The following is a 24870-nucleotide window of genomic DNA, read 5'->3' on the forward strand; positions in this document are numbered from 1 at the left end:
TCAAAAATCGGGTGACACCAAATCATCCATCGTCAAACACATGATCCCGGTAATCTTGAACACAACTGAATCAGACCTACACATCAAAGAGGTGACTCCCAGAAGAAGAAGCATGACGATATCTAAATATCACCGGATCTCAAGCACCTGTCCAAGTAGAGGCTGCCGAAGACGTCATTTGATCCCATGGCCTCAGGGTGGTCTTAAGACACGAGACGTAACGTAGGCTAGGGTGATAGGTGATAGAAATGAAGGGAAACTAGGCTCAAATACCCAACGATCAGAAACTCATGCCCTCATATGTGAAATGCAACATGTATAGTAAATCCCGTGAGCCGTAGACTTGAGGATGCCTAACGTGAATATGATGTGAATAACAAGACAATGAGGCAAATCAAACTGATAATGAGATATGCAGGAACGATGAAAGGGAAACGTCACATCTGGAATAGGTCAATGTAGGAAAAGAACAAGAGGGGGGGGGGGGGGGGGGGGGGTAAAACGAATGAGATGAATCACAAGCAATGACAAAGATGACAGTGGAACAATGAATATACGAAGAAAGGTGGTGATCGACTCAAATCAAACATGAAGTGAAGCCACATCAATAATGAATGTAATGATGGAAAGGATAATGACTCGGAGTCCTTAGGAGAAGGTCACTCATCTCACTCTCAAAGAGATACGACAAAGCAAATACAAATAACATAGGATCCTAAAGAGCTCACATACGAACTCTCAATAATGAACATACTCGATAAAAATGACCCTCGAATATCAATATACACACTCAATGATCGAGAACACTATGCACATTCACACATGTGCTTATTTTTTCTTTTCTTTTCATTTTCATTTTCATTTTCATTTTCATCATCATTTTTTTTTTTTACGTATATACAAATACACATACCCTAAACATGAACAAATGAACCCCAAGGATGATATCGATAACGGGGACACCATCTCAAGTGCTAAGGCAACCAAAACTCTCTCTAACGAGATGACCTTCTCAAACTAAGGATTTCTAAACCAATGTCCACAAGATAGATGGTGGAAATGATGTGACTATCCTCCATGTGATGAACTGAGGAGGATCACCACTCAGGGTGGAGAGAATATGAAACAAACAAGTAATAGATAGGATAAGGAAGAAGAGACGAGGAACACAACCAACGAGATGAGATGAAAATGCAAAGGTGCAGTGATAAGAAAAGATAATGAGAAAAACGTGCCCCTAGGTCCAAGGCTCATGAAACTCCCAAACAATGCATGCACACATTAAAGGGCCCCTATCCCGGTGTGAAAATATGAGCAAGGCGATAAGAAAGAAAGGTTATAATGCGCATGCGAGGCTCAATGGGCTAGCAACGGACTATGTATCAAAAGGGAATAACAAGGTATATGGCTAACCGAAATGGTGGCCACCCATCATATGACCATGGTCTCAAACATAGTACCTCTTTAGTTGATCCACATTGGTCGGCTCTGAGAATCGGTTTCCATCTAAATCCATCAACCATGTAGCGCCCTCTAGGGTCAACTCCCTAATGAAATAAGGTCCGCTCCAGTTGGGTTTGAACTTCCCTCTAGGATCTCTGATCAATCCCTTGATGACTTTTAGAACCAAGTCACCTATCCGTAATGGTCGGGGCTTGACCCGCCTTTTGAAAGCGCATGCCATCTTTCTCTGATATGTACGAACATGGTCGGCTGCTCTCAATCTCCTCTCATCTAGGAGATTGAGCTGATCAAATCGAGCCTGAGCCCAATCTGCCTCGGGAATCTACTACTCTAGTGCTACTCTCAATGAACCCATCTCGATCTCAACTGGTAGCACCGTTTCCATGCCGTATACCAATGAATAGGGTGTGAGTCCTATAGAGGTGCGAAAAGAAGTCCGATAAGCCCACAATGCAAATGGGAGCTTCTCTGAACAATCCCGAGAAGTCTCAACCATCCTCCATAAAATCCTCTTAATATTCTTATTTGCAGCCTCTATTGCTCCGTTTGTCTGCGGCTTGTACGCAGACGACCTATGATGTCAGATCTTGTATCCCTGTACTAAGGTGTCAACCTCTACTTTGAAATGTACCCCTCTATCCGAAATCAACTCATGAGGGACTCCATAGCGATAGATAATGTGTGATATGATGAAACTAGCAACTCCAGATGATGTCAATCTCGCATACGAAGCAGCCTCCACCCACTTGGTGAAGTAATCGATGGTGACCAAGATGAACTCATGACCACTGGAAGATTTTGGTGAAATCCTCCCAATGATATCAATACGCCATACGGAAAATGATCATGGTGAAGTCAGTGCATGCAACTCGGAGGGCGGCACGTGAATGAGGTCCCCATGTATCTAACACTCGGGACATCTCTGAACAAACTGACAACAATCCGTCTCCATGGTCAACTAGAAATAGCCAGTCCTCATGATCTTATGGGCCAACATATGCCCTCCCATATGTGGTCCGCAGACTCCCGCATGAACCTCCCTCATCACTCTATCGGTAGAGGCTCTGTCCAAGCACAATAGTAGCATCCCATCAGCTGATCGTCTATACAATGTCTCGCCACAAATCACGAATTAGGCGGCTAACTGTCTCAATGCTCTCTTATCCTTGCCCGTGGCGGCCTCAGGATATACTCCAAGTCTCAGAAAGTGATATATGTCATGGTACCAGGGCAAACCATCGTCTATCTCCGTATCATCAATCAAACAACAATACGCGGGAGCAAATCTCGACTCGATCAACAATGGGCGAACAGTGGCATCAGCAGGAATGTCAATCATGGAAGCTAGAGTAGCTAAAGCATCAGCAAACTAGTTCTGCACTCTAGGCAGATGGGTATATCTCAAATCATCGAATCTCTCAACCAGTAGCTCTAAATATGCGTGGTAAGGCCTAAGCTTCGCATCTCTAGTCTTCCACTTACCCTGAATCTGTCTCAATACCAGATTGGAGTCACCAAACACCTTCATCTGTCTAATCCCGAGCTCGAGGGCTGTCTCTAATCCCAAGATACAAGCTTCATACTCAACAATGTTGTTCGTGGCAGGATGTCGATCCGAGAATGCCAGACGAACAGATCTGGGGATATGATCACCATGGGGGGATATCAACAAGATGCCTATCCCGTATCCAGAATGGTTGGTTGCACCATCAAAGTACATGCGCCATCCTGACAGACTGGTCACAACAGTGACATCCTCGTCTGGGAAGTCGTCATCAATGACTCTGCCATCAGAAACTGGTAAAGAAGCTAGGTGATCTGCGACAATGCTCCCTCTCATGGACTTCTGAGTGACATAATGGATGTCAAACTCAGTCAGAAGTACTAACCATCTCATGAGATGACTGACCAAAGTAGGCCTGTCAAACAAATATCTCAGAGGATTTAGACGGGATATCAGATGCACTAAATACTCAATCATGTAGTGTCTTAATCGTCGAGTGGCCCAAACCAATACCAAGCAATAACGCTCAATCATAACATATCTCGTCTCGTAATCTAGCATCCTCTTACTCAGATAATAAATGACTCTATCCTTGCCCGAATCATCAAGCTGAGCCAACATGCATCCCAAGGCCACGTCTGAGAGGTGACAACAAATACTCTCTGATCCTCTCGAATGCGCGCTGACACTGATCATCCCAAACAGTAGGTTGACTCTTCGTCAAGAGTCTAAAAATAGGCTCACAGATGTCTGTCAATCTGGCAATGAACCTAATGATGTACTGAAGTCTACCCAAGAAGCCTCTAACCTTTCTCTCTGTCCTCGGTGCTGGCATGTCAAGGATGGCTCTGATCTTGTCCAGATCTACCTCTATGCCTCTCTCACTGACCATATACCCCAAGAGTTTCCCAGAAGTTACTTCGAAAGTGCACTTCTTGGGATTCAGTCTCAATCTGAACTGTTAGATCCTCTCAAAGAACCTCTTCAAAGCTGCTAGGTGACCTGGTCTCTCTCGGGATTTCACTATCATGTCGTTTACATAAACCTCGACATCTCGATGCATCATGTCATGGAAGAGGGTGGTCGCTGCTCTCTAATAGGTGGCTCCTGCGTTCTTCAATCCGAATGGCATGACTCTATAGCAATAAGTACCCCACTCGGTAATGAAAGACGTCTTCTCCATGTCATTTGGAGCCATCAAGATCTTACTGTACCTGGAAAATCCGTCCATAAAGGACAACATCGAATGACCTGCCATACTGTCAATTAGCATGTGATACGTGGAAGAGAAAAATCATCCTTAGGACTGGCTTTGTTGAGATCTCGAAAATCAACATAGACTCTCACCTTGCCGTCCTTTTTGGGAACAAGGACGACATTGGCCAGCCACTCCGGGTACTCGACCACTAATAAAAATCCTACACTGGGCTACTTTTGAATCTCCTTCTTCACCTGTAAACTCCAATGAGGGTGTAATCGTCTCAACTTCTGCTTAATCGGTCTAGCATGGGGCAGAAGTGGCAAACGATGTTGGACGATAGATGGATCAAGGCCTGGCATGTCCTCATAGGACCATGCGAAAACGTCTAAGTAAGATCTGAGCAGCTGGATGAGGCTATCCCTCTCATCCGTAGATAAATTCGATCCGATCCTCAACTCTCTAGGATGATTTGCTGCGCCAAAATCAACAATCTCCGTGTCTCCTACAGTAGGTGAAACTCTCTAATCAACGGGATCCGAATCGGAAGCAAAAGATGAGTCATCGTTTGAATCATGCTGCGCAACCTCATCATCAATGTCAAGAATCTATGATGTGGGTGAAGATGGTGCGGAAAAAGCATTAACATAAGAGATAGGCAAATACTCAAAGATGCTCAAATCCATAGATGAGAAGTCAGAAACATAGTCATGACGGGAGACAAATCCCGATAAAACATAAAAGGAAAGAGGTGGGTCCACAAAGTCGAATGCTCCCTCAACTAGGCCAACAGGGCCATCAAACAAACCGTCAACAACTATAACATCCTCAGCAACCTCCAGAGCAGGAGCGACTTGGATCTCCTCGACGATCTCGAGAACGGACACCTCGAAGAGATAAAATGGTGAAGCGAGCTCAAGCGGGGTTATCTCCTCGATCTGGCTCAAACTCATCGCGAACATTTCGTCAATGTACTCGTCATGTGGCGCGGCTTCGTTTACTATGTCGCTAATCTCGACAAATGTCCCGTGATCATCGATCTCCTCCGGGAAGCAGAGCGTCATAAGGCTCATGCGATCTGGGGAGGAAGGAGCAATCAACGAAGAAGTCGAAGGGCCAAGGGCTCTGTCACTCAACCGTAACTGCTGGACGAGGTGCTAAAGCTCGGCCTCTTAGGTGATGCTGAGTCCTCCGATGATCCCATCAGACGGTGCATGTGACTTTGATGCCCTCACAAAGTAATCGGCTAGGCTCATGGTGTATGGACGGACAGGATAATAAAACGGCGTGTGAGTCAGCCGAGCCCTCACCCTCTCTTTGCGCAATAGCGCCATATAACGATAATCGGCCTCAGTGGGAATAAATCCGAGCCCGAATAGTACATCATGGTCCGGAAAGGCCATGAACTCACTAGGCTCGTGCTGACGCCACCCTAAACCCATGCTGGGAAGATAGGACATGCTCCGCATAATATCGAGCACCATCGTGCTGCTGTGCTGGTCGAAGGACATGGCTACAAAGTCTCAACAGAAATCCTCCATCTCCAGAGTCTACACCTCATCAAAGGTGAATCCGGTCAGAAAAAGATAATCATCAGTGTGACTAATCTCGAGTACGGGCTAGGCTGAAATGAACATATCCCCCACAAACTGCACCACGACGACCTGGCCATCATGAATAAACTTCACCTTCTGATGAAGGGAAGAAGGAATGGCCCCAGCTCTATGGATCCATGGTCGGCCCAGAAATAGGTTAAAGGATGTAGGAATCCTCAAAACCTGAAACACGACGACAAAAGTGGTCGGACCAATCAATAGCTCAATCTCTAGTATACCCATGACCTCCCTTCGAGTGCTATCATACACACGAATGGTCTGAGTGGAGGGACCGAAATCCGATGGTGCGTAGCCGAGGGCAATGGCGGTGGCCAGATGATAGACGTTCAGGGCCAAGCCATTGTCCAGAAGGACAGATGGGACTTGGCGGCCTGAATAACCGACAAATATATAGAGTGGACGTGTATGATCTGGGCCCTCTGGTGGCAAGTCGTCATCGGAGAATACAATGCATGTGGCTCTACCGGCCGTCATCATATGAATCAATCCCTCAGGGAAGGTGGTAGTCTCAACCCTAATCTGGCTCAAAGCTCAAATCAGAGCATCACGGTGAGTGCTCGAGGATGCCAACAGGCTCCAGATGGAAATACGAGCCTAAGTGCTCTATAGCTGTCTCAAGATCTCATCGTCTTCTGCTCTGACCTTCTTAGGAGCAGATGTACCCTTAACTGGCATGGCTGCTGTGGGAGGTGGTTGTTGCATCACTCTACCTCCTCGGAGAATATACTGAACGTCCAGAGTCTGAGAATCATCAACGTGTGGAGCCTGAACCCCCTAAACATCCGGGATCAAGATGAATGGCGCCTGGACGCTGTAATGTGGCAAAATCAGTGGCTCAATAGTGGCAATCTGCACTGATGCCGCCTCGGGAATTAATCGGAATGGAGCAGGCATCCGAAGTCCTAGAGTCACCCCACTCATCTCATAAATCACATATGGCATGATGGGCACTGGGTCTGAATCGTCCTTACTCAACATGTGGACATGGTCGTCGATCTCATCAAAGTCCAAGAAATGAATACCATCTGTTGGTGGAGGAACTACATGTGTGGTGTGGGTTGGTAACGGGTTTGTGGTCACACTCGGCTGACCCAAGTGTACCAAACCCTGGTCGATCAAATCTTGGACGGCATGTCTCAAAGCGGTGCATCGATTGGTCTCGTGTCTAGGCCCTTAATGGTATGCACAGTGCAAATCCATCCTGAACTGAGGTGAAATCTGCTGAGGTGGCGGCCTAGGAGCGAGAGCAGTCAACAACCTTGCCTCTATAAGCTTCCAAAAAGCCTGGCGCAACGGCATGCCTAATTGCGAGAACTGCCTATGTGTCCTCAAAGCAAATGGAGCAGAAGTTTGCTGAGCTCTGGGTCGAGGATAAGGCGATGCGGGTCTCGTCGTGAATTGAGCAGCATAGCATGGCTGTCCTGTGGCTGTGTAGGAAACTGGGGGTCTCTCGATGCCCTGTGTGGCATAATAAGGCAAAGCCAAAGTCTGTGGCACATAGGTCTGATCATAAGTCGGGCGAGGTGCCTGAGGCCTGTACTGCTAAGGTGGATAAGAGGGATGAGTCTCAGGGAACCGTGAGACTGGCAAATAACGCCTAGGAGGCCTCTGATTAGAAGAACCGATGGCGCTCACATCAACTGACCTCTGTCATCCCAAGGGTTTCTTCCCCTTAACATCACTAGGGGAAGAATCAGTCCACAATCCCCTCAAGATGCCGTCCTCGACATCGTATAAAGCCGAAACCAACGAACCAAAATCTGTGAAGGGTACCTCGACCATGTGTCTGGCAATCCTGGGTTGTAGACTCCTCAAAACCATCTGTATCTGATCCCTTTCCGGAGGCCTGTCAATGATCTCGACAATCTTCCCGCGCTAGCGGGAGATGAATGATGAAACTGACTCATCTGTCCTCTATCTCAAAGCCTCGAACTCTCTCCTTGATACACCTACGATAGTGTTAAATGAAAACTGTCGTAAGAACTCCTGGGCCAAGTCGTCCCATGTCCGACGTCGTGAGGACTCCAGGGATGCAAACCAGCATTGGGCTACCCTACTCAGAGATAGCGGGAACAGAGTGATCATCTGCGACTCGTCCAGACCATGAGCCCTCATCACTGTGCTATAGAGCAAAGGTGGATGCGTGGACAACCAATGCCCGTATATCTCTCGATGTCTAGCATCCTGAACTTGGCTGGTAGACTGGCCACTGGTATACTATCAAGATCATCCCAAACTGATGAACTGTCAGATACCCTCAACTGCCTGATACGCTGCTCAATACGGTCCATACGTGCATGAGCGTCATCAGTGATTGTGGTCGGAACGACTACAGTTGGAGCAACCTCAAAATGCCCATGCAATACATAAGGTGAGGCCTGAGGCACCGTCGGCGCGGGTGGTGGCAGTGGTTGTGGCAACGAATCATGAAGAGTCTCATCTTGAACTATGGGCGGTTTGCTCTACTAGCGGCCAATCTCCTGCTTGAGGCTAGCCAAAGCCTCTTAGATAGAAGTCATGGCGGCCGTAAACTGATCCACTGTAACAACTTGTTGATCCATACTCGATCTCTCGGAATGACGGACTAATCTCCCCTCTACTCTGACCCAAAGAGGCGTATCCAGACTGTGAACGAAGATCCGATCCTGAAAATGCAAAGAAATGAATAAGGATATGGCCCGGGGAAAGCATAGCAGTAATAATAATCTGAACGGAAACAAGCAAGGCATCCAAGTGAAGACGGACGGTCCGACCGCACTCAAACTCATACTGATCTCTATGCACTCTCAACTGGAGACTGAAGAAAGAGTATCGGAATCCAAGCTATGACTACAGAGGCTCTGAAAGCCCTCAGATGCACCCACGTGTAGAGAGGGAGTCCTAATTGAAGGATCTACTACTCAACCTACGAGATGAAGGTGGCTCTAAATGGATATGGGTGGACTTTAAAGGATCCCTAGCAGAAGCGATCATACCCTCCAGCGGTATGCAACCCTCTGCATGCCTCCGAAGAGAAAGGGCGCTTCCATGCAAGGTGGTCATCACCTCCACACATGCATTACCTCGACATCCCAAGGGGTTTCCTATGGTGAAACCTCTCAAACTCCCAACGCTCAATGGTCAACTAGAGTGCACAGTGAACGGTGTGGGTGCATCCGATAACCCTAGGAAGCTAAAACAGAAAATGAAACACACTGGCCACACAAATATCCATGAAACCTAGCTCCGGGCTATACGGGTCTTCAATGATCGGACTCCAATCGACATCAAAGTGTTGCTCTCCTCTAGAATGCTCCCGTACATTGATATAGCCCATTACTAGACCCTACTCCTAATCCCTGGCTCGGTTAGAGAGCAATCGCACAGAAGGTCTCACACTTGCAATAGTGAGAACCGGGATGAAAGGAATGACTGAAACTAAGAGAGTGGGAAGTAGGGGGATATATGTGGGACCCACTTAGACAAGCGACATGCAATCATGCAGAGGAATGGTAGTCATGCAACATATAATCAAGTAGAATACAAGATATATCACTCATGTCCACACAAAAGCTATGACGATCAGGACGAATAGCGACACAAACATCATGCTCAAAAGACGATCAAGATAATATGCGAGCCAGAGAAAATAACACAGCAAGTCAAACGATGTACAATAGTGAGTCTATGCATGTGAAGTGAGCAGAATAATAAAGAAGAAACAGAATCGCTATACCAAGCAAGACAAGATGAGCAATCTATGATAATCGGCATGTCAATGTACCAAACTAAACTAGCAATGAAGTACAGAAAAAGCAACATCCGAAGCCCCAATCAAGATAATCAATCATATCAATGTCACAACACAATATCCAAGCATGCATAAAAAATTCCCAATGTGCAATCAAGAAATAGGTAACCACTGATCGACTCATCGAATGCCACATTTGCTTCATCTTAAGTTCAAGTTTGACCCTCTACCTTCCCCAGTGGAGTCGCCATTTTGTGGACTCCGCATTTCGGTTCACACGTTTTCCACTCGATGGCTGGCTCGATTTTTATTTGAAAAATGATTTTATTTATTAGAAAATGACTTGGAGTCGCCACTTATCTTTGTTTTATTTTCAAAGGGTAAACAAAATAAGAAAGAAAACCCTAAGTGCAACTCCTTATTTTGGAAAAGGTGGTCTATGAAAAACCGGATCGGGCTCGGGGGTCAGGTTACTTATTGGGAAGGTACGATTAAGACCGTAGCACCCCTCTGAGTCCCTAAAGTCGGGTCTCTACTAATAAAATGAAGTTGTCATGGCAATCAATAGGAAAATCAACGGATACTCAGGGTGATCATGTACATGGGAAAATCAAAACACTCAATAAAGAACGATCGAAGTGAGAACGGGGCATACCTTAGCATCAATCGATCAATACGCTATCAAGAAAAAGGGTTAGTACGCAATTAAAAGAATAATCTCATGTGTGTCATAGAGCAGAATGAATCGATCATGTGTGATAATCAAATCAATCAATCACTTAATCATAAAATCACTTATATAGGGCCCCCACTACAGCCCGTTTATTTTGCATGAATTAATATCACAAATTCTATTATTCCGGAATTATGAGAAATTCATTTCTGCTTATTAAAATCAAGAGGAGTAGAAGATTGTGTGAAAACCAGAATGGAATTAAAACCATTTGAGAGAAAATCGGATTTTTGAAATTTATTTGAAAAATTGGAGTCTCAAAGGTTACTTAAAAATTGGAGTTTTCGAGTTTATTTGAATATCAAACTTTTATAAATTAAATGTAAGAATGAGAATTTTAGAAATTAAATTTGAACGAGATTGAAAATTTGAAAATGATTTGAGAGTTCGGGATTTTAAATGAGTGGATAAGTGGATGAGTGAATAAGTAAATGAATGGAATAATGACAATGGTGAAATAATAAAGATCAAATAAATAATTACGAGAGATGGAATTTTTAGAGATTGGAGATTAAACTTATAGATTAAAAATTTAAGAAATTATTTCGAGATGAGATCTTTGGTATATGAATAATTGAATAAGTAAATGGATGGAGGAACATTAATAAGGAAAATAATCATTAAACAGCGGTATATGAACGGTGGAGTTTTTGAGATTAGAAATTACATTTGGAAGTCGGGTTCTGAAGAATTAAATTTTAATGATTGGAATAAATAAATAAATATGGAATAATAATGCTAATTAAGGAAAATAATATTTAAACGAATAAAAAATGAGTAGTGGGATTTTTGAGATTGAAAATTAAATTAGGACGTTGGATTTTTGAAGAATTGGACTTTAAATAAATAAATGAATATAGGATAATAATTCTACTTAAGGAAAATAACATTTAGACGAATAGTGGAATTTTTAGGATTGAAAATTAAATTAGGACATTGGATTTTTGAAGGATTAGACTTTAAATAAATGAATAATCATTGGATAATAATTCTAATTAACGAAAATAACATTTAGACGAATAGTGGAATTTTTAGGATTGAAAATTAAATTACGACATTAGCTTTTCGAAGGATTAGAATTTAAATAAATAAATAAATGTGGGATAATAATTCTAATTAACGAAAATAACATTTAGACGAATAGTGGAATTTTTAGGATTGAGAATTAATTTAGGACATTAGCTTTTCGAAGGATTAGACTTCAAATAAATAAATAAATGTGAGATAATAATTCTAATTCACGAAGATCACATTTAGACGAATAGTGGAATTTTTAGGACTGAAAATTAAATTACGACGTCTGATTTTTTTGAAGAATTGAATTTTAATGATTGGAATTTTTAAAAGAATTAAATGAATAAATACGGAATAATGAAAATGATTTCAAGAATAATATCTAAACGGATGAAAGCAAATAGTCGAATATTTGAAATTGAAAAATAAATTAGGAAATCAAATTTTGGAAGAATTGAATTTTAATGATTAAAATTTTTAAAAGAATTAAATGAATAAATGCGGAATAATGGTAATGATAACAAGAATAATATCTAAACGAATGAAAGTAAATAATCGAATATTTGAATTTGAAAAATAAATTAGGAAGTCAGATTTTTAGAGAATTGAATTTTAATGATTAGAATTTTTAAAAGAATTAAATACATAAATACGGAATAATGATAATGATAACAAGAATAATATCTAAACGGATGAAAGTAAATAGTCGAATAATTGAAATTATAAAAATAAATTAGGAAGTCAAATTTTTGAAGAATTGAATTTTAATGATTAGAATTTTAAAAAGAATTAAATGAATAAATACGGAATAATGATAATGATAACAAGAATAATATCTAAACGGATGAAAGTAAATAGTCGAAAATTTGAAATTGAAAAATAAATTCGGAAGTCAAATTTTTGAAAAATTGAATTTTATTATTAGAATTTTTAAAAGAATTAAATGAATAAATGCAGAATAATGGTAATGATAACAAGAATAATATCTAAACGGATGAAAGTAAATAGTCGAATATTTGAATTTGAAAAATAAATTACGAAGTTAGATTTTTGAAGAATTGAATTTTAATGATTAGAATTTTTAAAAGAATTAAATGAATAAATGCGGAATAATAGTAATGATAACAAGAATAATACCTAAACGGATGAAAGTAAATAGTCGAATATTTGAAATTAAAAAATAAATTAGGAAGTCAGATTTTTGAAGAATTGAATTTTAATGATTAGAATTTTTAAAAGAATTAAATGAATAAATACGAATAATGGTAATGATAACAAGAATAATATCTAAATGGATGAAAGTAAATATTCGAATATTTGAAATTGAAAAATAAATTAGGAAGTCATATTTTTCAACAATTGAATTTTAATGATTAGAATTTTTAAAAGAATTAAATAAATAAATACCGAATAATGGTAATGATAACAAGAATAATATCTAAATGGATGAAAGTAAATAGTCGAATATTTGAAATTGAAAAATAAATTAGGAAGTCATATTTTTGAAGAATTGAATTTTAATTATTACAATTTTGTAAAAGAATTAAATGAATAAATGCGGAATAATGGTAATGATAACAAGAATAATATCTAAACGGATGAAAGTAAATAGTCGAATATTTGAAATTGAAAAATAAATTAGGAAGTCAAATTTTTGAAGAATTGAATTTTAATGATTAGAATTTTTAAAAGATATAAATGAATAAATGCGAATAATAGTAATGATAACAAGAATAATATCTAAACGGATGAAAGTAAATAGTCGAATATTTGAAATTATAAAAATAAATTAGGAAGTCAAATTTTTGAAGAATTGAATTTTAATGATTAGAATTTTCAAAAGAATTAAATGAATAAATACGGAATAATGATAATGATAACAAGAATAATATCTAAACGGATGAAAGTAAATAGTCGAAAATTTGAAATTGAAAAATAAATTCGGAAGTCAAATTTTTGAAAATTTGAATTTTATTATTAGAATTTTTAAAAGAATTAAATGAATAAATGCAGAATAATGGTAATGATAACAAGAATAATATCTAAACGGATGAAAGTAAATAGTCGAATATTCGAATTTGAAAAATAAATTAGGAAGTCAGATTTTTGAAGAATTGAATTTTAATGATTAGAAATTTTAAAAGAATTAAATGAATAAATACGAAATAATGGTAATGATAATGAGAATAAAATCTAAACGGATGAAAGTAAATAGTCGAATATTTGAAATTGAAAAATAAATTAGGAAGTCAAATTTTTGAAGAATTGAATTTTAATGATTAGAATTTTTAAAAGATATAAATGAATAAATGCGAATAATAGTAATGATAACAAGAATAATATCTAAACGGATGAAAGTAAATAGTCGAATATTTGAAATTGAAAAATAAATTAGGAAGTCAAATTTTTGAAGAATTGAATTTTAATGATTAGAATTTTTAAAAGATATAAATGAATAAATGCGAATAATAGTAATGATAACAAGAATAATATCTAAACGGATGAAAGTAAATAGTCGAATATTTGAAATTATAAAAATAAATTAGGAAGTCAAATTTTTGAAGAATTGAATTTTAATGATTAGAATTTTCAAAAGAATTAAATGAATAAATACGGAATAATGATAATGATAACAAGAATAATATCTAAACGGATGAAAGTAAATAGTCGAAAATTTGAAATTGAAAAATAAATTCGGAAGTCAAATTTTTGAAAATTTGAATTTTATTATTAGAATTTTTAAAAGAATTAAATGAATAAATGCAGAATAATGGTAATGATAACAAGAATAATATCTAAACGGATGAAAGTAAATAGTCGAATATTCGAATTTGAAAAATAAATTAGGAAGTCAGATTTTTGAAGAATTGAATTTTAATGATTAGAAATTTTAAAAGAATTAAATGAATAAATACGAAATAATGGTAATGATAATGAGAATAAAATCTAAACGGATGAAAGTAAATAGTCGAATATTTGAAATTGAAAAATAAATTAGGAAGTCAAATTTTTGAAGAATTGAATTTTAATGATTAGAATTTTTAAAAGAATTAAATGAATAAATGTGGAATAATGGTAATGATAACAAGAATAATATTTAAACGGATGAAAGTAAATAGTCGAATATTCGAATTTGAAAAATAAATTAGGAAGTCAGATTTTTGAAGAATTGAATTTTAATGATTAGAAATTTTAAAAGAATTAAATGAATAAATACGAAATAATGGTAATGATAACGAGAATAAAATCTAAATGGATGAAAGTAAATAGTCGAATATTTAAAATTGAAAAATAAATTAGGAAGTCAAATTTTTGTAGAATTGAATTTTAATGATTAGAATTTTTAAAAGAATTAAATGAATAAATACGGAATTATGATAATGATAACAAGAATAATATCTAAACGGATGAAAGTAAATATTCGAATATTTGAAATTGAAAAATAAATTAAGAAGTCAAATTTTTGAAGAATTGAATTTTAATGATTAGAATTTTGTAAGAGAATTAAATGAATAAATACGGAATAATGATAATGATAACAAGAATAATATCTAAACGATGAAAGTAAATAGTAGAATATTCGAATTTGAAAAATAAATTAGGAAGTCAGATTTTTGAAGAATTAAATGAATAAATACGAAATAATGGTAATGATAACGAGAATAAAATCTAAACGGATGAAAGTAAATAGTCGAATATTTAAAATTGAAAATAATTAGAATTTTTAAAAGAATTAAATGAATAAATACGGAATAATGATAATGATAACAAGAATAATATCTAAACGGATGAAAGTAAATATTCGAATATTTGAAATTGAAAAATAAATTAGGAAGTCAAATTTTTGAAGAATTGAATTTTAATGATTAGAATTTTGTAAAAGAATTAAATGAATAAATACGGAATAATGATAATGATAACAAGAATAATATATAAACGGATGAAAGTAAATAGTCGAATATTTGAAATTAAAAAATAAATTAGGAACTCAAATTTTTGAAGAATTGAATTTTAATTATTAGAATTTTTAAAAGATATAAATGAATAAATGCGGAATAATGGTAATTATAACAAGAATAATATCTAACCGGATGAAAGTAAATAATCGAATATTTGAAATTGAAAAATAAATGAGGAAGTCAGATTTTTGAAGAATTGAATTTTAATGATTAGAATTTTTAAAAGAATTAAATGAATAAATGCGGAATAATGGTAATGATAACAAGAATAATATATAAACGGATGAAAGTAAATAGTCGAATTTATGAAAGTAAATAGTCGAATATTCGAAATTGAAAAATAAATTAGAAAGTCAAATTTTTGAAGAATTGAATTTTAATGATTAGAATTTTTAAAAGATATAAATGAATAAATGCAGAATAATGGTAATAATAACAAGAATAATATCTAAATGGATGAAAGTAAAAAGTCGAATATATATTTGAAATTGAAAAATAAATTAGGAAGTCAAATTTTTAAAGAATTGAATTTTAATTATTAGAATTTTTAAAAGATATAAATGAATAAATGCGGAATAATGGTAATGATAACAAGAATAATATCTAACCGGATGAAAGTAAATAGTTGAATATTTGAATTTGAAAAATAAATTAGGAAGTCAAATTTTTGAAGAATTGAATTTTAATAATTAGAAATTTTAAAAGAATTAAATGAATAAATGCGCAATAATGGTAATGATAACAAGAATAATATCTAACCGGACGAAAGTAAATAGTCGAATATTTGAAATTGAAAAATAAATTAGGAAATCAAATTTTGGAAGAATTGAATTTTAATGATTAGAATTTTTAAAAGAATTAAATGAATAAATGCGGAAAAATGGTACTGATAACAAGAATAATATCTAAACGGATGAAAGTAAATAGTCAAATATTTGAAATTGAAAAATAAATTAGGAATTCAAATTTTGGAAGAAGTGAATTTTAATGATTAGAATTTTTAAAATAATTAAATGAATGAATGCGGAATAATGGTAATGATAACAAGAATAATATATAAACGGATGAAAGTAAATAGTCGAATATTCGAAATTTAAAAATAAATGAGGAAATCAGATTTTGGAAGAATTGAATTTTAATGATTAGAATTTTTAAAAGAGTTAAATGAATAAATGCGGAATAATGGTAATGATAACAAGAATAATATATAAACGGATGAAAGTAAATAGTCGAATATTCGAAATTGAAAAATAAATGAGGAAGTCAGATTTTGGAAGAATTGAATTTTAATGATTAGAATTTTTAAAAGAATTAAATGATTAAATGCGGAATAATGGTAATGATAACAAGAATAATATCTAAACGGATGAAAGTAAATAGTCGAATATTTGAATTTGAAAAATAAATTAGGAAGTCAGATTTTTTAGGAATTGAATTTTAATGATTAGAATTTTTAAAAGAATTAAATGAATAAATACGGAATAATGATAATGATAGTAAGAATAATATCTAAACGGATGAAAGTAAATAGTCGAATATTTGAAATTGAAAAATAAATTAGGAAGTCAAATTTTTGAAGAATTGAATTTTAATGATTAGACTTTTTAAAAGAATTAAATGAATAAATATGGATAATGATAATGATAACAAGAATAATATCTAAACGGATGAAAGTAAATAGTGAAATTTTTTAGACTGAATATTAAATTAGGAAGTCAGATTTTTGAATAAATGAACTTTAATGATTTTATTTTTTAAAAGAAATAATTAAAGAAACATGGAATAATAATAATAATAATAATAATAATAATAATAATAATAATAAAATATTTAAACAGATGAAAGTGAATAGTGAATAGTGAAATTTTTTAGAGTGAAAATTTGAAGAGGTATTTAGAGATGTGATTTTAAATAAATGAAAGAGTGAATAAATAAATAAATGGAATAATAAAAATAACAATAATTGGATAATAATTACGAAGATAGGAATTTCGGAATTTTGAAATTTTGAAACATTGACTTTAAGAATTTGAATATTGGAAAATTACATTTAAAATCAAAACCTTTTTAAATTATCACGAGAATTGAATTTTGAAAGAGTAAAACTTGAAAAATAATAATAAGCGAATGAATAGATAAATAAATGAGCAAATAAATAAACAATATTGGAGTTTGGGAAAATTGAATATCAAGAATTCGAGTTATACGAACTGAATTTAGATTTAAAATTGAGGAGGTTATTTCGGAAATGCTACATAAATATAAATATGTTTTTGAGAACAAATGAATGGATCAGTAAATCTAGGACTTTGAAATTTTAAGGGATTTTATAAGGGTCATTTGAGAACGTGAAACAAAGGAAAGGAGAATGACTAAAATAACATAAACAAAGAAAAATAAAACTCTTAGTGCTGGGAGTTAGGAAATGAGGCAATGATGGCCACTGCATGCGCCTTGGAGGGTGGCTGGTGCGGACTAGGACTCGACGTCGCAACCCTCCACAGCGAGAGGATCGTCCTCACAGCTGCTGCCGCCGCCGCTGACGGCGGTGAGGAGACCACCCACGGAGATGATAGAGTCGGCACGCCATGCACGCGGGGAGTCAGGCGTGTCATCACTTGCTGTCTTTCCCGGTGAGAGTCTGATTCCGATTAGAAATTTGAAAGAAACTGACCACACACCCCATCTGCTCCTCTATCTGCCTCTCCAGAAATTTTCAAAGTCCGCATTAATTCTGAGAATCTGGTCCTTATCCGACGAGAGCTCCTTCGATAAGGCTGCCACTCTTTTTTTAAGATCAATATTCGCATCCTTAATGGATCTAATAAAAGCTTCTAACTCAGCTGCTTTAAATTCATCATTGCTCGTTTAAAACTTCTTTGTATGGAGCCACCAAGTCTTCTCCCCTTTTCACTAGCTCAGGTACCAAGTTCCGTCAACATCCAAGAACCAATCTCCAGCATTATCAACGAATGATGCACATAATGCAACGCATCCAAAGTACCGACAGAGAACAGAGGACAGCAACCAAGAAAAACAGAGTATGGAGGATGAAACCAAGATGAACCGGTGAAGGCCACATTTTGCGTTTTTGGTTCCCTAGCTTAGAAGTAGATATGAACTAAGTGCATCCCATGGAAATGAAAACAAAAACAAAACTCCCACATCATGATAATGAAGCTAAAACAGAGCCGTGTTGCTCTCAAGTCACCCCAAAGAAAATGAAGGAGATAACAACAATAAACCAAACAGAAACCATGGAACTAAACCCCTAATCAAGCAGTTCACATCAAATACCAAGAAAAGAGAAAGAGACTACTTGCCGACGAAAAGAAATAAAAGATCCATGACGGTCATACCTAGGCTTCTCAAAGCTTGGTCAGTTTCTCACGCTTTTTGTTACTCCAAAAACGGGAAGACTCCAGCTCCCTTCCTCTCCCTATTCTCCGATCCCCTTTCCCCCTGTTCCTCCCTCTTTCTCTTGCTTCTATCTTTCGCAGCAAGCCATTACCAGCTCTCCTATTCCTCCCCTCAGCAAGCATGGCATCTTCAACCACCAGCATGGTCGCCCCTACCTCTTGCCGTGTCCACGCGTCCAATGCAACTCCTTCCTGGCAGAAAAGGGGTCCCCCTCCTCACTTCAAAAAAAATCTCCCGGGTGGTCCCCCCAACCCAAATGGAAAAACCCCTGGTAAGGGTCTACAATACCACAATGATTAAAATCACCTAAATAGAGTAATTCAAACTTCCCAACTCCTAGGAGATCTAAGTCTAGGAAATGGAGTAATCCAAAATTCCTAACAATACACTACAATCTCAAATGGATTGCCTAAATTCATAAACCAGTTGTTAAAAAATTATCTATTTGCTATGAACTCATAACTTGGATCTTTTGTATAATTCTTAACGCATTCAAGTCATATACAATGTAAGAGATGTCTTAGGCCAAAATGTTCATTAAAATATAATATATGGAATGAAGAATGTTCATTAAAATATAATATATGGAATAAAGATATATAAAAAATAAAAGTATAATAAAAAGAAATTAAAATATTATTAAATAAATAATAAATTTTGAATTTGTTACAATATGTCAGCATTTTTAAAAGCACTATTTTAACATGGATGATATAGGAGAGTTTTGTCATTCATACACTCCGCTCGTTTAATATTGGGTGCAAATAATTCACATTGGCAAGAAGTAATTTTGTTCATTAAACCTAGCATTGAGGCCACGAGGGCATTTGCATGAGCAACATGGAGCTAATTGATCTCAAGGCAACATTATTCATTATAAATGAATGACACTTTAATTTAAGCCTAGAATTGACAATGTAGTTTATTCATTTTAATTAACTAAATCCACAAGCACAGTGAGAAATGCTTAAAAAAATTTTGAAGTGCATCCAAAATCAATAGGTCTCTGAAACCAAACCCATTGATCTTGTTGGTTAAGGGGCAACGTTGCCAACCTTCATTAGGGCGTTGAAGTTATGAGGGAGGACGTGATTTGGTGGACGCATTGACGATAAGAAATGGACAATAAATGAGAACACATTCCAGACTCTTGACACTATAAACTTTTCAATCAGATCCTTGGGATGGGACAATTGCGATCAAGTTGACTCCATATTTGATAGAAAAATGAATTGGTCAAAGTAACGAAGTCAAAACCCAATCTAATGCAAATAGTACTGAGGGCAGTTGGGTGACATAAATTCATTGTCTGCCCAATTACAGACGGACTCATTTAATCATGCAGCGGAGACAGTTGGGTGGTCTATGGTGGACCTCTAGGCTGTGTGAAGCAACCACTTTATATATGTTAAGAGCTTCATTGCACCCAAGCTCACTCACCTACTCTTTTCTAATTGTATTGTTTTTTTTTTTTTTTTATTTGAGCTGCAATGAGAGTTGTTGGTCCCTGTGCTGTGATTTTCCTCCTGTTGGTTGTTTTTCTGGTGAATGATTTTGTTGTTGCAGAGGTTAATGGAGTGGAAGAAGACAAGCACTTTTTGGGGCGGCATCCTTTTGGAGGAGGACTTGGGCATGGGATTTACAGAAAGGGGTTTAGACATGGGCGTTTTGGTAGAGGTGGTGGATTAGGAGGTGGCTTTGGTGGTGGTGCAGGTGGTGGTGCGGGTGGTGGGTTCGGTGGTGGTGCAGGTGGTGGTGCGGGCGGTGGGTTCGGTGGTGGTGCGGGTGGTGGTGCTGGACTTGGTGGGAATGCAGGTGGTGGGTTCGGCGGCGGGTTTGGCGGTGGTGCAGGTGGTGGTCTAGGAGGCCATCATGGTGGGGGGCTTGGTGGAGGAGTTGGTGGCGGTGCAGGTGGCGGTTTGGGTGGTGGTGCAGGTGGTGGAGTTGGTGGTGGTCTGGGAGGCCATCATGGCGGTGGCCTTGGTGGCGGAGGTGGATTTGGCGGAGGAGGAGGAGGTGGGCTTGGAGGTGGCGGTGGAGCCGGTGGTGGATTCGGTGGTGGAGCTGGTGGTGGTCTGGGAGGCCATCATGGCGGTGGCCTTGGTGGCGGAGGTGGATTTGGCGGAGGAGGAGGAGGTGGGCTTGGAGGTGGCGGTGGAGCCGGTGGTGGAGCTGGTGGTGGTCTGGGAGGCCATCATGGCGGTGGCCTTGGTGGCGGAGGTGGATTTGGCGGAGGAGGAGGAGGTGGGCTTGGAGGCGGCGGTGGAGCCGGTGGCGGATTCGGTGCTGGTGGTGGAGCTGGTGCTGGGGGTGGGCTAGGAGGGGGAGCCGGAGGAGGAGGCGGGTTCGGCGGAGGCGGCGGTGGAGGCGTGGGAGGTGGTGCGGGAAAAGGTTTTGGTGGCGGGGTAGGTGGTGGTGGCGGTGCCGGAAGCGGAGGTGGATTCGGCGGAGGCGGTGGTTTTGGTGGTGGAGGAGGCGTGGGGGGAGGATTCGGAGCCGGTGGTGGATTCGGAGCTGGTGGAGGCGCAGGCGGTGGTGGTGGACTTGGTGGAGGCGGTGGTGGGGGTTTTGGCGGAGGTGGGGGCGGTGGAGTTGGTGGGGGCGCCGGGTTTGGTGGGGGAGCGGGGTTCGGTGGCGGAGGAGGTCACTAGAACACATTTCACCTGTGTCTGCAACACCAAAAGTGATCTCCATTTGCTAGGCAATAAAACCATAAAAGCAGAGAGGGAAGTTTGATTCCTTTGTTAATAGTTAAATCAATGCTTGGTATTAATTAATTGGTACAAAATGCTGTTCACATAGACAGAGATACAGGGTTCCCTTGTTAATGAATCAACAAGCTTGGAAACCTGGCAACCTACATGTATCTCACGACCAATCAAGATTTCACGTCTTTAGCCCTTTTTCATTGACTTGCATCATAGCCCAAGCATTTTTTGATCCACCTTTTATTAATATTATTATTATTTAAACAGAAACTTCTCTATATATAAAGAAAAAAGGGAAATTATTGTACAAAAACTATAAAAATTATCTTATATATTTCAAAATTATTTTTTTTTAAATTTAAAATTAAAGGTAAAATTTATATTTTAAAAAAATTTAAATTATAGGTAAATTTTTTTTAGTAGTTTAATTGACCTTTTTTTGTTCAACTTTTAAAAAGCATTAGATTTTCCGTCTCAATTTCCCAAAATTCTTATATTTTATATAAGATACTATTCTTATATCTTAATGATCCATGATAGTATGTAATTTTTCTCGAAATCATTTATTGCTTATAATCTTGATTAATACATATTAGTTAAAATATTTATTTAAATCTTTAGTTTTGATTCTGGATAATTCATTCATGACTGTATATAATTTTTCTCAAAATCATTTGTTATTTATTATTTTGGATTAATCCATGTTAGTGAAAAATTTTATTGAAGTATTTAGTTTTGATTCTTCATGATCCATGATTATATCATTTTTAGCGAAACCATTTGTTGTCTCTAATTCTTGATTAATCCATGTTAGTTTAAAATTTTATTTCAATATTTAGTTTTGATTCTTAATTATCCATGACTGTAAATAATTTTTTTCAAAGTCATTTCTTGCTTATAACTCTTAATTAATTCATGTTATTTAAAAATTTTAGTAAAATCTTTAGTTTTGATAGTTGATGATCCACGTCTATATAAATTTTCTTGAAATCATTTGTTGTTTATAACTCTTGATCAATCCATGTTCATTTAAAATTTTATTTAAATCTTTAACTTTGATTCTTAATGATTCATGACTGTATATACTTTTTCTCGAAATAATTTATTGTTTATGATTTTTTATTAATCCATGTTATATAAAAAATTTATTTAAATCTATAGTTTCGATTCTTGATGATCCTTGGTTGGGTATAATTTTCTTGAAATCATTTGTTGCTTATAATTCTTGCTTAATCCAAGTTGGTTAAAATTTTTATTTAAATCTTTAGTTTTGAATTTTGATGATGCATGACTGTATATAATTTTTTTGTTACATATAATTCTTGATTAATCCATGTTAGTTAGAAATTTTATTTAAATGTTTAATTTTGAATTTTGACGAACCCTAGCTGTACATAATATTTCTTCAAATGATCATGTGTTGCTTATAACTGCTGATTAACCCTTGTTAGTTAAAATTTTTATTTAAATCTTTAGTTTTGATTCTTAGTGATTCTTGACTACGTAAAATTTTTCCTAAAATCATCATTTGTTGCCTATAACTCTTTATTAATCCATGTTAGTCAAAAAAATGTATTTTAATCTGTATATAATTTTTTTCAAAATCATTTGTTGTTTATAATTCTTGATTAATCCATATTAGTTAAAAAAAATTATCTAAATCTTTAGTTTTGATTCTCGATGATCCATGACTTGATACTTTTCTTCAAATCATTTGTTGTTTAAAATTCTTGACTAATCTATATTATTTAAAAATTTTATTAAAATCTTTAGCTTCAATTCTTGATGATCCATGACAATATAATTTTTCTCGAAATCATTTGTTTTTAATAATTCTTGATTAATACATTTGATTTAAAAAATTTATTTAAATCTTTAGTTTTGATTCTTTATGATCCATGACTATAGACTCAAAATCATTTCTTGTTTATAATTCTTGATTACTCCATCTTAGTAAAAATTTGTATTTAAGTATTTAGTTTTGATTCCTGATGAACCATTATTGTACATAATTTTCATCGAAATCATTTTTTATTTTGGACTTTTTATTAATCAAAGTTAGTTTAAAATTTTATTTAAATCTGTAGTTTTAATTCTTGGTGATCCATGATTATATACCATTTTTCTCGAAATCATTTGTTGCTTACAATTTTTTTTATTAATCCATGTAATTCAAAATTTTTATTGAAATCTTTAGTTTCGACTCTTAATCATCCACTATATAATTTTACTTAAAATCTTTTGTTTCTTGTAATACTTTATTAATCCATGTTAGTGAAAAATTTTATTTAAATCTTTAGTTTTAACTCTAGATCATCCATGATTGTATATAATTTTTCTCAAAACTATTTGTTATTTATAATTGTTGATTAATCCATCTTATGTAAAAATTTCATTTAAGTCTATTTTTTTAATTTTTGATCATTCATTACTATGTGTAATTTTTGTCGGAATCATTTGTTGTTTATAACTCTTGATTAATCCATGTTAGTTCAATATTTTATTTCAATCTTTAGTTTTTACTCTTAATGATCCATAACTGTATATAACTTTTTATGAAATCATTTGTTACTTATAATTCTTGACTAATCCTAATTAGTTAAAAAATTTATCTAAATCTTTAGTGTTAATTCTTGATGATCCCTGATTGTGTGTAATTTTTATTGAAATAATCATTTGTTGCTTGTAACTCTTAATTAATCCATGTTTCTTTAAAATTTTATTTAAATCTGTAGTTTTAATTCTTGGTGATCCATGACTATATACCATTTTTCTCGAAATCATTTGTTGCTTATAATTCTAGATTAGTCCATATAATTTAAAGATTTTATTGAAATCTTTAGTTTCGACTATTGATGATCCACTATATAATTTTTCTTAAAATCTTTTGTGTCTTGTAATACTTTATTAATCCATGTTAGTGAAAAATTTTATTTAAATCTTTAATTTTAACTATTGATCATCCAGGATTGTATATACTTTTTCTCAAAACTATTAGTTATTTATAATCGTTGATTAATCCATCTTATGTAAATACTGCATTTAAGTCTATTTTTTTAATTTTTGATAATTCATTACTATGTGTAATTTTTGTCGGAATCATTTGTTGTTTATAACTCTTGATTAATCCATGTTAGTTCAATATTTTATTTCAATCTTTAGTTTTGACTCTAGATGATCCATAACTGTATATAACTTTTCATGAAATCATTTGTTACTTATAATTCTTAACTAATCCTAATTAGTTAAAAAATTTATCTACATCTTTAGTGTTAATTCTTGATGATCCCTGATTGTGTAAAATTTTTATTGAAATAATCATTTGTTCCTTGTAACTCTTAATTAATCCATGTTTCTTAAAAATTTTATTTAAATCTGTAGTTTTAATTCTTGGTGATCCATGATTATATACCATTTTTCACGAAATCATTTGTTGCTTATAATTCTAGATTAATCCATGTAATTTAAAATTTTTATTGAAATATTTAGTTCCGAATCTTGATGATCCACTATATAATTTTTCT

General features: G+C 35.6%; 1 protein-coding gene across 1 annotated transcript; it reads left to right on the forward strand.

Annotated features, from left to right (window-relative positions):
* The first annotated feature begins 20040 nt into the window (after positions 1-20040).
* On the forward strand, positions 20041-21546 carry LOC104879349 (glycine-rich cell wall structural protein). Its single transcript, XM_010651968.3, has one exon. It carries the CDS (start codon positions 20129-20131, stop codon positions 21287-21289), a length of 1161 nt encoding a protein of 386 aa, XP_010650270.3. The 5' UTR covers positions 20041-20128; the 3' UTR covers positions 21290-21546.
* The last annotated feature ends 3324 nt before the right edge of the window (positions 21547-24870 follow it).

Source organism: Vitis vinifera, chromosome 5 (assembly GCF_030704535.1).
Source record: "Vitis vinifera cultivar Pinot Noir 40024 chromosome 5, ASM3070453v1".
In the NCBI taxonomy this organism is placed as follows: Eukaryota; Viridiplantae; Streptophyta; class Magnoliopsida; order Vitales; family Vitaceae; genus Vitis; species Vitis vinifera.